The sequence below is a fragment of the Rousettus aegyptiacus genome, unplaced genomic scaffold (genome assembly GCF_014176215.1).
Source record: "Rousettus aegyptiacus isolate mRouAeg1 unplaced genomic scaffold, mRouAeg1.p scaffold_m13_p_4, whole genome shotgun sequence".
NCBI classification, from domain to species: domain Eukaryota; kingdom Metazoa; phylum Chordata; class Mammalia; order Chiroptera; family Pteropodidae; genus Rousettus; species Rousettus aegyptiacus.
In genome coordinates, this window is record NW_023416307.1 from 64,143,323 (window position 1) to 64,158,075 (window position 14,753).

Sequence of the window (14,753 nt, forward strand, 5' to 3'; positions counted from 1 at the left end):
CAATTTTAAAAGCTGGACAAAATATAAAAACCATTTGCTTAAAAGCAATGAAAAGTTGCCAAGGCACTGAAAATCTCTGGAGCCAACATGCAAGAGAGGAGAAAGGCCCAGAGACATGAGATTGATTTTTGGAGTCACTTTTCTTTTCTTTTAGGCAATTATAGTATTCAGTTGTGGCTGAGAGGCTGAGATACTAAGCAGAGCTTTCGGCAAATTGGCAGAGCTAAGGGGAAAAGTGGGAGTGTACTGACTATGGAGGAAGAGGTGCCCTGGTATATACCTCATTCTTTTGGCTGGGATCCTGAGGAAATATCCCCTAAGAATGTCTTTTGTGATTCCAATTAAAAGCAGACTCTAATACAAGGATTTAAATGAATAGTTTCTTTGAGAATGTTCAGGAAACAATGGTAGGGGAATGTGGAAGTGATACACAGACAGGAAAGACTTTAAATTAACGGATGTGTTATTAAACTAGTTACCCGCGGTGGGTAGCTGGGGTTAATATAACAGGTAAACTGAAAGACAGTGAAAAATACAAACCTCAGTATTATCCAACTCAAAGGGAAAGAAAACTGGGATACTAAACAACTCCTAAGGCTTACTGATTGTTTTCTGGGGCGAACTGAGAGTACTGATTCCTTGGGACTTCCAGACTGCCATGAAAAGTATAGCCTTCTGCAGTTCCAGAAAAAAAAAAAAAAAAAAACCTGGGGCATGGAGATGTAGATATTGAAAACTGGAAATTATCCAGAGCATACTGAAACGGTAGAGGCCAAAGGATATAGGAAGGGCAAGACAGTATCTGCTACAAAAAGTAAAGCAGAAATCTTCACAGAATAGAAGTAAAGCTTGAAATCATCTCAATCCCTAGTTAAGTGATCTGCTAGAAAAGCACAAATAAGCATTACTAAGAAAGATTTTGACCAGTTTTTTTAGTTCTTCTCAAAGGAAGAATGCTCTAAACCAATCCAGGTAGCCACTGCAAGTAGGATATCCTCTACTATGGAATTTGTATTAATGTTTTCATTTTCATTCATGATTTGGTTATTTTTGCCTTCTTTTTCTTTGAACATTCTTATCAGGCACTTATCAATTTTATTGGTCTTTTCAAAAAGCAAGTGTAGGCTTTACTGACCTTATCTATTTTATGTTTTATTTTATTAGTTTTAGCCACATTTATTACTTTCTTCTTTAGACTTTGTTTTTAATTTGCTGTTCTTCTATTAATCTCTTGAACTTCATGCTTAGATGACTGGTATTCAGCCTTGCTTCTTTTTCTAATGTACGCATTTCAAGCTATAAATTCTTTGAAGCACAGCTTTTACCTAATAACACAAGTTTTGATATATATATATTTTTTTCAGTTCACAAATTCCTCTAATTTCCATTGTGCATTCTTCTTTGATCCATGGGTTACTTAGATTAGAGGTATATATTTTAACTTAGGAACAATGGCACATGGTCAATTTTTAATGTTCTGTGTGCACTTAAAAAAAATGTACATTCTGCCACAATTAGGTGCCATGTTTTTCATATATATATATATCTCACTTAGATCAAGTTTGCTACAACATTACTAATTTTTGGTTCATGTTCTATCAGTTCTTCAGAGAGTGATGTTAAATTCTTCCATTGGGATTGCTGATTTATCCATTTCCCCTTTGGTATTAACAATTTCTTTAGGTCTATTTTTGGTATTTCCATTCTATTTTCTAGACTTGATTGCAGAGTCAAGAGCAAGTAACACTATCTTTTAGTTATTAGAGCTCTGTAACTTTTAATATCTAAGGGTATAAATTCCAAGCCCTTCTATCCTACACTTCTCGTTCATAATTTTCTTATTCTTTCTTTTATTTCCCACTTGGACTTTAATTAGCTTTTAGTAATAATAACAAAAAAATATTTTTACAGTTTTTATTGAATTATGTGATATCTGCTATGTTTTAATTTTGGGAAAACTTACAGCTTTGTCACATTTTATCTTCCTACATGTACTCCTTTCCATTCAGGTGTTCTTTTCTTACCTTTAAGAGAGGTAACCTAAACACTAGCTAAACAGAAGTCCCATAACTAAGGATATAAAGAACAAGCCATGTGGTGACTTGTCTAAGGGGCAAGAGGCAAAGTAGGCTGGCCTCACATTCATGTGTGGCAGCTGAGAATCAGGAGAGATCACTCGGCAGAGGTCCCCCTCGAAGAGCAATGGGTCCCAGCCACACAGTGGGCTCCCCAACGGACACCAGTGCTAGGAAGAGGAGTCCCCATAATTTTTGGCTGTAAAAAATAGTGCAAATTCTGTCTCTCCAAGTGAGTGGTAAGGACGCTGGAATTCCAGGCATTCCCTTAGAGGGCCTGTACACAGACTCATTTGCTCACAGGCAATCACCCTGGGCTCTGGTGGACAGATAGCAGCTTGGGAGGCACCAGAGCCATACAGGAAGAAACTGAGTTGTATGGCTTCAGGGGAAGCGCTGGAGAGACAGCCACTACTATCCCTATGTAGAGTCATCCTCCTGTGCAGCCTACAGGCAGGCGCCATCTTTCCTGTGTTGCTCCCTCCCACCACACAGCCAAATATGAACGTGCATTGGTATGGTGAACTCCACAAGCTCCACCCTGGTGACTCCCACACAAGCTAAATTACACAACACCAGAGGTGCTTTAGGTGGCAGACAGTCAACCTCAGTTCATGCATAGTAAGAGGCAATTTCAGCAGCAAGCAGCTGGTCTTGGCTGGGGTGCAGCAAAAGGCTCTTTTGGCAGTAGTCAGCCAGCCCTGGCTTGCACTGCAGTCTTTCTTGGTAACTCTTGGGGGTCCACAGGCCCCAGGCAGGTGGCAGCTGGCCTTTGGTGGTGCTGAGCCTTTGGCTGAGTGGCCCCAGGCTCAGCACTGGCACCAAACCTGAAGCTACATTAACCTGGTGAACACAGTTCACTCTACCCTGGTCACTCTCTGAGACCCTGTCTCTCACACTGCATGAGACTCCTTCAGTAGCTGCGCTTTACAGGTAGCTGGCAGGTGGTGGCAGATAGCAAGGTGTCCTGGGCCTTTTGCTTAGCTGCCCAGGCCCAGTACTGGTGGAAGGCAGCCTTAGTTCATATTGTGGCCTCTCCCACTGACCTCTAGGTCCAGTACAGGCAGTGACCAACTGCAAATAGCTTTGTAGCTGCTACCAGGTAGCCCAGGGTTGGTCATAGGCAGCAGCTGACCTTGGCCTGCACAGAAGTCCCACTGAAGAGCCCCCAGAATCAACACCACCAGAGGCTGGCTTCAGGCCACAACAGAGCACCACCCAATTAGTCCCACAAGTGACATACGCAAAGGATGGTATTGGTAGATACCAGAGCCCACTCCATACATTCAACTCCTGTACAGTGGCTTGTATGCTGTAGGTGTGGCCAATACTCATAGCCAGTCAGACTGAGGGTCAATCTCACCCACTAATGTGCCAACAGAAATCAAGGCTAAACCTCAATAGGAGGGCACACACAACCCACACAAGGGATCCTCCTGAAGCACCCAGCGTAGGTAATCAGGGAGACTTCCCACTGAACCCTACAGGGCACCTACTAAAGAAGGACAACTGGGCAACATTGGGAGATGTAACCGATCTCCCTATTACATAGAAACAAACGCAGAGAGGAAATAAACAAACAAAAAAACATGCCCCAAATGAAAGAACAAAAGAAAACTCCAGAAAAAGAACTAAATGAAATAGAGGCAAGCAATCTACCAGATACAAAGTTTAAATCAATGGTTATAAGGATGCTTAAGGAACTTAGTGAGAACTTCAACAAAGAAATAGCAAGCATAAGAAAGGACATAGAAACCATAAAAAAGAACCAGTCAGAAATGAAGAATACAATGACTGAAATGAATACACTAGAAGAAATCGCCAGCAGATTAGATGAAGTAGAGGACTGAATTAGCTATTTGGAAAACAAGGAAGCAGAAAACACTCAATCAGAACAGCTAAAGAAAAAAGAATCCAAAATAAAAAAGATTTTTTTAAGGGACCTCTGGGACAACATCAATTATAAAATTATTTGCATCACAGGGGTACCAGAGGAGAAGAAAAAAAGCAAGGGATTGAGAACCTATTTGAAGAAATAATGACTGAAAACTTCCCTAACCTGGTCAAGGAAACAGACATACAAGCCCAGGAAACATATAAAGTCCCAAACAAGATGAACCCAAAAAGGCTCACATTAAGACACATCATAATTAAAATGGCAAAGATTAAAGACAAAGGGAGAATCCTAAAAGTAGCAAGAGAAAGGCAGCTAGTTATTTACACGGGAGTTCCCATAAGACTGTTAGCTGCTTTCTCAACAGAAACATTGTAGGACAGAAGGGATTGGCATGAAATATTCAAAGTGATAAAAAGCAAGGAACTACAACCGAGAATGCTCTACCCAGCAAAGCTATCATTTAAAACTGAAGGAGAGATAACTTCTCAGACAGGAAAAAGCTAAAGAAGTGCATCGCTACCAAATCAGTATTACAAGAAATGTTAAAGAGAGTTCTTTAAAAAGAAGGGGGAGGTGGGAGAACATAAATATGAATAATAAAATGGCAATAACTATAATAACTACATACCTATCAATAGTCACTTTAAATCAGAGGTCCTAACCCCCAGGCTACAGCAGTCTATAGCTTGTTAGGAACCAGGCAGCACAGGAGGAGGTGAGTGGCTGGAGAGAGAACAAAGCTTCATCCAAATTTGCAGCTGCTCTCCAGCACTAGCATCACCACCTCAGCTCCACTTCAGATCATCAGACATTAGATTCTCATAGAAGCACCAGTCCATGGTGCCAAAAAAGTTGGGGACAGCTGCTTTAAATGTAAAGATTAAATGCTCCAATCAAAAGATACAGGGTAGCCAAATAGATAAGAAAACAAGACCCATACATACATTGTCCACAAGAGATGCACTTCAGATCAAAAGATATATACAGAGTGAAAGGAAAGGGATGGAAAAAGATATTTAATGCAAATAAAGATGAAAAAAAGCTGGTGTAGCAATACTTATCAGACAAAATAGACTTTAAAACAAAGGATACAATGAGAGACAAAGAAGAACATTACATAATGATAAAGGGATCAATCCAACAAGAGGATATAACCTTTGTAAACATTCATGTATCCAACACAGAAGCACCTAAATATATAATGCAAATATTGACAGACATAAAGGGAGAGATCAACACTAATACAGCCATGTAGGGAAATTTTAACACACAAATGACACCAATGGACAGATCTTCCAGATGGAAAATCAACAAGGAAACAGCAGCCTTAAATGACACACTAGACCAGTTGGATTTAATTGATATTTTTAGAGCATTTCAGCCCAAAGCAGCAGAATATATATTCTTTTCAAGCGCACATGAAACATTTTCCAAGACAGACCATAATACAAGTCTCAACAAATTTAAGAAGACTGAAATCATATTAAGCATCTTCTCCAACTACAAGGGTATGAAACTAGAAATCAATTATGAAAAAAAAATGAAAAATACACAAACATATAAAGGCTAAATAACATTCTACTACACAACGAATGGGTCAACAATAAGATAACAAAAGAAATCAAAAGATAACTGGAGACAAATGAAAATGAAAACACATGACCCAAAACCTCTGGGACACTGAACACTAAATAACATGCTACTAAACAATGAATGGGTTAACAATGAGATCAAGGAAGAAATGAAAAGATAACTGGAGACAAATGAACATGAAAACACAATGACTCAAAATCTATCAGACAAAGTAAAAGCGGTATTAAGCGGAAAATTCATAGCAATAAAGGCCTACCTAAAGAAACAAGAAAAGTCTCAAATAAACAATTTAACCTTACACTTAAAGGAAGTAGAAAAAGAATAGCGAATAAAGCCTAAGGTGAGAAGAAGGAAGGTAATAATACAGATCAGAGCAAGAATAAACAAATAATTTAAAAAATATACAAGAGATCAATGAAACCAAGAGCTGGTTTTTTGAAAAGATAAACAAAACTGATAATCTTTTAACCAGACTCATCAAGAAGAAAAGGGAGAGGACCCAAATAAATAAAAACGGAAATGAAAGAGAAGTGACAACTGACACCACAGAAATACAAAAGATTATAAGAAAATACTATAAACCAGTATATGCCAACAAATAGGACAATCTGGGAGAAATGGAAAAATAACTAGAAACATATAATCTTCTAAGAATGAATCAAGAATAAACAGAAAATCTGAGCAAATCAATTATTACAAACAAAATTGAATCGGTAATCAATAAATACCAACAAACAAAACTCCTGGACAGGATGGCTTCACAAGTGAATTTAACCTAATCTTCAAAGATGAACTAACACCTATTCTTCTTAAACTACTACAAAAAATTCAAGTGGAGAGAAGGCTCTCAATTTCATTCTACGAGGCCAATATTACCCTGATTCCAAAACCAGAAAAAGACATTTTAAAAAAAGAAAATTATAGTCTGATTTCCCTGGTGAACAGAGATGAAAAAATCCTCAACAAAATATTAGTAAACTAAATTCAGCAGTACATCAAAAATATCATATGCCATAATTAAGTGGGATTTATTCTTGGGATGCAAGTCTGGTTCAATATCTGAAAATCAATTAACACAATACACCACATAAACAAAATGAAGAATGAAAATCATATGATCATACCAATAGATGTAGAAAAAGCATTTGACAAAATCCAGCACCCATTTAGGATAAAAATTCTCAATAGTGGAAATAGAGGGAACACACATCAACATAATAAAGGCTATAAATGACAAACCCACAGCTAACATCATACGCTATGCTGAAAAGCTAAAAGCATTTTCCTTGAGATCAGGGACAAGAAAAAGATGTCTACTTTCACCACTTTTATCCAGCACAGTATTGGAAGTCCTAGCCACAGCAATTGGACAAGAAAAAGAAATAAAGGCTTCCAGTTTAGTGCCTTGAGGGTGGTACACCCCAACTCCCGTGAGGAAGAAGCTCCTGTACTCAGGACCCTTCCAGACCTTGACCTGGCAGTTCAGCTGGATCCTTTTCATATAGTTTATTATGTAATAATAAACATGTTCCCCTGAGTTCTGTGAGCTGTTATAACAAATCATTGTACCCAAAAGGGTGTCGTAGGAACCCCAAATTGTAGTCAGTCAGTCAGAACTACTGGAGACAACCTAGTACTGGTGACTGGCATTTGAAGTGGGGGCAGTCTTATGGCACTATGCCCTTAACCTGTGGGATCTGATGCTAACTTAAGGCAGATGGTGTCAGAATTGCATTGACTTACAGGACACCCAGCTAGTCTCAGAGAACTGATCAGTGTGGGAATAAACTTACCTATCTAATGTTAGAAGTGTTGTGAGTATGACAGTAGTATGACAATAAATAAATATAATGTGTTTTTCCTATATAGTTAGACACAGAGAGCTGCACTTCTGCCCAGAGAACAAATTACGGTCTTACCTGCATAGTTTGAAAAGAAAAATCTTCTTGTAAGAACTTTTTGATGTGAGGGACCACACCTTTTGGTAGAGTATTAATTGCATTCAATAACTTCTTCATCTCTAATAGTAGGTTAACAGGGACAAGATCAGTAGGTATGTCCTTTTCTTGTTTGTCCTAGAAGACATTATTAAAAACTTAAGCAATTATAGTTGGCTAATATTAAAACCAGCCAAAGTATTTTTTAGAAAAGTACAAAGTGCCTTTACATACTATATCTGACTATACATACTATATGTGACAGACTACAGAAAATCCAAATAAGAACAAGACACTCTCTGTTCTCAAGGAACTTACAACATAGCAGCAAGTTTAAGATCAAGAGTCAAGAAGTTTTAATACAGGCAATGCCATTATAAATTCATTTGAAAGTTATAAACAAAGTAGAGATTCAAATACAGAAATAATTATACCTTCCTTTTTTTGTACAGTAGTGGGATGGGAAATATGAACAATTTAAGGCTTAAATGTGACTTAGGCCTTAAAAAATGGTTTCTCTTAAGAAATACACAACATGTAATGAGTTGGTCCATTTAAGGCATAAAAAATGTTTAAAAATATCACATAGGTTATTCTACACATATTAAGCAAACTATTTCTCAGAATGGGTTTTCCATTAGTTGTGAGGAATGGGTAGGTAATAGAAATGAGTAAGGTCTTAGAACCGATGGATAATGGCCTTCCTACAAACCTTAATGAGATACTATAGTTCCTATACACTGCTGAAACTTTGGGAATATGGAGTCCACATGGAGCTGGAGTCACTGAAAATGCCCTGGTATGGGTGACTCGAACTGTAACTTGGAACCAATAAAGCCAATGGCAGGACTATCTTCCTACTCTCCCCTTACGGGTTTGAGTCTTAAATTAAGATTCCTCCATCCCCAGCAATACCCAACAAATACACCTTACATTTTATAATAATTCATTATACGAAAATTATATCCAAAAATCTCAGTGAAGGATATATAAGTGTTTGTTGTACTATTTTTGCAACTTTTCTGTAGGTCTGAAATTTCTGGAAAAGTTAAAAAAAAAAAATTTCCATAAAGTAACTAGACAAACCCTTATAAAGAATGACCACCATCAGTGCATGTATTTCAAACTAAAGGTTAATACTGCAGTCAAATGTCACTATAGAATCATCTAACACTAATTACCAAATTGAACATAAGCAAGATTATGGCATAAATAAAATTTTTTCAACAGGATATACTATAAGCTTCATGCTTATTAAATATATCTTATTATAAACACAATTTATTTATTTATTTATTTTTTGAAGTTAGCTGTCAAAATATTTGGTTCCCAATCCATTTTTGCAAAAGTGATTTAGCATCTAAATCAAATTCAGGTCAAAGTTTCTACCTCCATTGCCTTCTTTATTTCCAAATCTGTATCTAGAAACATCTTTTCTAGATTTAATCTCCCTGGTTCAACATATATCCCTACGTACATCTGTATATATGTTACCTCTGCAACACTTTCAATGGTGATAACCTATGCAAGTGAGTACTACAGTTATTTTATGTTTATATATTTTCTCTTCCTAAGTTACTGGATAACTTTTACAAACTTGATTAACATGTGAATATCAATCATCATAAAAAACTATATAGAAGGTAAAAATTGCCTAAACAAGAAACTAACAAACAAATACCTATTCAACCAGCCTTCATTAAATAAAAGCACATTAAATCTACTATAAAGTATATTGTCTTTGGCAATAGAAGCTTATATTAATGTATAATTTAATTATTTGCATTCATTGAGAACTGGAAGTTCTAATAGCAAAGATGTTAAAAACAGGGATGAGAATTAACTTAAGAAGCAACTCAGTGAAATTTCTTAATAAAATTCTGTTTTTCCTTTGTATGTATATTATTTTCATTTTGTTTGAATTTTGCTTTTGAAAGACAAATATGAGATTTCTTAAAACTGACTCTTGGGGTGTTTCTGGGTCAGTTAATTTAACTATCTATTAATTTAAACTTATAGTGAGGATTGGTCCATAGAATGGTAACTTTGGGACACAGGTATCAATTATCAAAGAAAGGTTTAATTATGACCATAATTTTATTGATTAAGGTATAAAAATGGACTTACTTCCAAATTTTTAACAAATAATTAAACTAATTAGATTTGACATGGCATTCTCTACATAGTTGTTACTAATTAACTAATAGTTAATGAAAATAAAATCTTCTCTTACCAGTGGATCAGTTGATTTTTCTACCTCATTCTCAGTTTCCTCCTTAGTCTGCTCCGCAACAGGAGAATCCCTATTTTAATGAAAAAGAAAGGTATATTCAGAGCATCTCCTTACAAAGAATACAGTTGTAGTAGTAAAGAATCTAATGGGTGAATTTTTGTCTGAAAGTTTCAGAAGCGTAAACACTATGCATCAAAGACTGATACAGTGGTAGATGCCATATCACTTTAGGGAAACAAAGAAATTATGCCATGCCTTTACCATACGGTAGTAGAGAGAACAGAAAACTGATGGGAAAAAAACATTTCATCTTTAAATAGACATACAATAGACCAAAATAATAGAAAAAAAGTTAATTTTATAGCACTGTATCAATGTAAAGAAAAAAGATTCTTGAAAAGGTTGATGTTTGGTTTTGTGTGCATGCATGTGTGTATTTATGAAGTCAATAAAGTTTTCTAAAGGATCTATAAAAAAGAACTATAACATACAATCATATATGATTTATAATGATCTTAATTTCATACACTTGCAGAGATAAAACTGAGATGAGAAATTTACATCAATGGATTGATTTACTCAGAATTATACTTTATAAATATTATCTCATTTTACTTCACATTTATGTACTCATTTGACAGAAAATCACTTATCATCTACTATGTGCAAACATTTTCTGAGGAAAAACTGGGACAAATACAGTACAGTATTATCCACACTGAATGTTTCAACAAAAGATGATTTATACACAATATTTCACAATATGATTCTCAATGTTCTTTCAAATGTAGAAAAAAAAAACCTGTCTTCTAAACCCCACACCAAAAAAAAAAACACTAGGAAGTTCCTTGTGTTATCAACTAACGAAAAATATTGCAGCAGTATTCTGAAGCCTCTCAAGGTTTGAGAAACAAGAGTTCAAAATGGTCTCAAATGTATACTCTACTTGCTTACTCCATTTCATGATTATTCACACCTTCATTCAATAGTTCTCAATCTCAGATGCATATTAAAATCACCTGTTAACCTTCTGAAACACCCAGTTGTCTAAACCCTACTTTAGAGTTTCTTAACCAAAAAGTGTGAGAAATGAGCTACTATATTTTCCATAGGTTCCATAACAAATTTTGATGTGTAATCCTCATTCTCTCTCCAACATTAAAATTGCTCTATTAAGGTTACTAATGAAATCCTATTTGCTATTCCAACAGCTTTGTCTTAGCTCTCATTCTATCTGGATTTTTTGCATCATTTATTGTTGTCCATCATACCACCTAACCCTCCTTGAAAGCCTCTGCAATTTTTGCTGCTACTGGTTCTCTTCCTAGCCCTCCCAGCTGTCTACTTTAGCTTGTACCACTGACTAACTCTCTTCCTTTCATTCATTTATTATTTTAATAATATTTAATACAGAATAATAAACATTAACCATATTAAACCATGTTCCTGGTATAAGAACAGGAAGGCATATCAGGAGCCATAGATAGCAGCCACTTTATTCTATAGAAGGATAAACTGATATCCAGAGAGGTTACATAACTTATTTTAAGTTATACATCCGATAAGTAGTAAAGCTAAAACCAGAACCAGAACTAGTATTTATTTATTTATTTTTTTTTTTTTTGCTATTCTACTACTTTTATCACCTGTATACTTTTGTTCTGCTGCTAAGAGAAGCTATCACAATATATCCTGAGTATACATGATGTTCCATTTTTAGCCCTCTTTTTACTATTTTTTCTACTTAAATCAATCTCATTTACATCCATGTATAGACACTTTCAATAAGGATCAGGTTCTACTTATTCATTACCTCACCTTCAAGTATCTAGCTCAACATCTGACATAAAGTAAGCCGTCTATATTTATTGAATAAATGAATATAAAAACAAATAAGTGAGCAAACTTCCATGAAGTCAAATGACACACCATTATAAGGATCCCCAAATCTATTATCTTCAGCCTTAATAGCTTTTTGATTCTATAGCTATACATTTCTGACCACCTGCTCGACAACCTCTACAGAGATATCTTAGCAGCACCTCAATCTCCTCATGTCCCAAACTGAACTCATTATGTCCTCTCTTTTTCACACACACATTAAACCTGTCTCCTTTTGAGATCTCCATTTAAGCTAATGGTACATATATCCTGTTGGTCACTGAAATCTTTGAGCCATCTCTACTACTCTTTTGTCCATTTTCTCATATTTCAGCAATCATTGAATTCTGTTGATCTAGTTTAATAAACCTCTCCTTTCTTTTTCCTATTCCTTCCAGTATAAGCCTTCATCGGCTTCTTCCTTTTTATACACAGCCATGGCATCTCTAATAAAACACTCAGGTATACATTTTGCCTAATATAACTTCTTATATATCTACCTACTACATTATAATTCTAAGTACACAAATTTTGTCTTAGTCTTTATTCCCTAAGCACCAAAAAGATTAGTAAATGCTTCCAAAACAATTTAATAGGTCATGTTACTTATTATGAGATAGCTTAAAGAGGGGAGAGAGATCTCCAATAGTAACCTATTTTTTAGTATTTTATGGGAGAGGTATAGGAAGCCTAAACTTGCCTTGATTGAAGGGGAGAAATGGACATTTGGCCTGGTTCCAGCTGAACCACCTAACAGAATTTTCTGTTATACTGAGGTTACCTTCTATAAAAAGAGAACAATAATAGCACCCACCTCATAGAGTTGTCATAGGTTTACATAAGTTAAAAATCTTTAAAGTATTTAAAAAAATGCCTGACAGAGTCTATGTAAGTGCTTATTAAATGATAAATAAAACATTATTTTGTTGAGAATGTCCCAAGCGTGGCAAGCTGTAAAACATTTTAATTCTCAGCTATTCGGCCAGGGTGCGGTCCTTAAAATTTTTTTCTAAAATTAGATTTCACCCAGGCTACATCCCTTAATAACCAAAATTGCAAAATTATCTTGAAATATAAGGGTATCTCATTCACACTAGCTTTCCAAGGTTATATGAAAGAGATAAATGTACACAGAATGCAAAAAATGCAGTTGGCTTTTTTCAATCCATTCCTTACCTCACAAAAAATTCTTCTGGTAGAGAATCCATGATGAACAATGTTCTTTTGCAAAAGTCTTATTCCAATGCTTGCAGAACTGACTTTTACTATTGCTGTTTGAGGCTGTAAGGAAAATAATCTTTTTAGTGGCAAGGATGAAAGATTACATTCTTTCTCTCTACTATATAAATAGTACATATCATTAAAGAAAATTTTGAAATTGCTATAAAACAAAAATCATAGTTTCAGCTCCAAACATAAATCATTTACATTTTAATATACTTAATTTTTTCCAAGCATAGGTATCTTTTACCAATTTGTAATCATATTGAATAGACAAAGCTCTACACCACCTTTTTCACCACTGAACACTATTATCCAAACCATCTTTCATATTCCTTTATACTTCTAAAAATCAATCCTAAAGGCTATAAAACAAATGGTTGATTGGGGGTTTCCTTGACCATTTCCTTACAGTTGGACATCAAATTCTCACTGTTTTAGTACAAGTAATTGGCATTTTGACAAACTCCATTGTTCATAAGGCCTCTATATTTATGATTTTTTTTTATAATAAATTCTTAGAAGTAGAATTCCTAAGTGAAAAGACACAAATATTTTAAACCTCTTGGCGTATGCTGGTAAATGGCTTCCCAAAAGGTTTGTAATAATTTAGTTCCCATACAGGTATAAGAGCTCCTGTTTAACACAATCGTGATAGCACTGATTACTTATTTTCTTTTAGTCTAAAAATAACATTTAACCCCTTTCCTTCAAAGTCGTATGATTGTATATCTCCATAAAATAAGGGAGGTGGGATATAAGGAACTCTTGCATATTCTCTGGTTCAAATATCAATGGATGTTGTGGATGTTTCCTGAAAGGGAAAACAACAACAACAACAAAAACGAAGGCAACACAAATGAAAACAAAAAGGAGCATAAACTATCATTAGTATATTTATTTACGTAGGTCTCTATTTATCCCAAGACCAACTCTTCTACATTTAGCCCCCTATGTGCTCTCTTTCACTGAGTGTTCAAGCCTCCACATTCCATTACCCTCTGCTAGGCTGACTTCCCTTTCTGATCCCTCTGTACATAAGCCCAGGAATTGTTAGAGCCAACTCTTGCTTAGTGCTTTGGGGCAAAGAAAGAAATGATGAGGAAAAACAAAGGAACGTGGCAGCAATAGCACAAATAAAACAGTCTTAGAGTGCCCTTGGGCTTGCTGCCAAGCATAAGACTAAATTTTTGTATTTGTTGCCTCTGGACTGCTTATTTATCTCAGTAACTGGGTAGCTAGTTTCTCTAATAGCATATTTAATATACACAAATAAATTAACTCGGTAGAGCTTTTGGAAGCCCGTTACTGAAAGGCAATTCAGCACAGATAATTCCCAAATCAAGAAAACATGTTCCACAAGAACATTTGTAAGTTACCTATTAAGAATTCAGATTGTATTTCCGTTAGGTAGTTAAGCAAGCATGATCGACAGGCCCAGCATTGTAACCACAAAAATCTCCCTTAAAGACCTTCCTTTAGGACCTCCCAGAAATACCTCCTTTATGGTTATAAATTACCCCAAATCCAAGAGCCAAAGGCCATAAAAGTGCCAGCTAAACCAACCACAAACGTGTGCAGAAAGTACTGCCCCTGCCCATCATCTCAGCCTCATTATACCGTCATTATAACATCATGACTCACCTGGAAGTTCATGAATCTAATTATAACAGACTTAAATCTGGGTAAGCACATGTAGAGTAGGCAAAGTATTATATAGCAGCCACTCTCAGTCAAGGTAATCTCACAAATAGATCTAGGACTTCCCATCACAGCCCAAATATAAACAGATATTCTCATTTCGCTGTTACAACTCTCTTAGCTGAGAACCTTCTTCTCCCAAACTCTACAGGGTGTCAGTCAGCCTTCCTTAGAATGACTCATCTCCTTCTAAAATGTACTTTCAATAAATCTTA

General features: G+C 35.6%; 1 protein-coding gene across 11 annotated transcripts in view; it reads right to left on the reverse strand.

The window, feature by feature from the left end:
* The window catches only part of DZIP3 (DAZ interacting zinc finger protein 3), a 99,893-nt gene that overhangs the window by 74,341 nt on the left and 10,799 nt on the right, over positions 1 to 14,753 (reverse strand). For all 11 annotated transcript variants that reach the window (XM_016162458.2, XM_036219939.1, XM_016162446.2 and 8 more), the window contains 3 exons: positions 12,793 to 12,897; positions 9,736 to 9,805; positions 7,485 to 7,640 (listed from right to left, as the gene is read on the reverse strand). Coding sequence is in view for 9 of the 11 variants with exons in the window: in XM_036219939.1 (XP_036075832.1) it covers positions 7,485 to 7,640; positions 9,736 to 9,805; positions 12,793 to 12,824 (258 nt within the window). In the remaining 2 variants the exon portion in view is untranslated. The remainder of the gene's footprint in view (positions 1 to 7,484; positions 7,641 to 9,735; positions 9,806 to 12,792; positions 12,898 to 14,753) is intronic.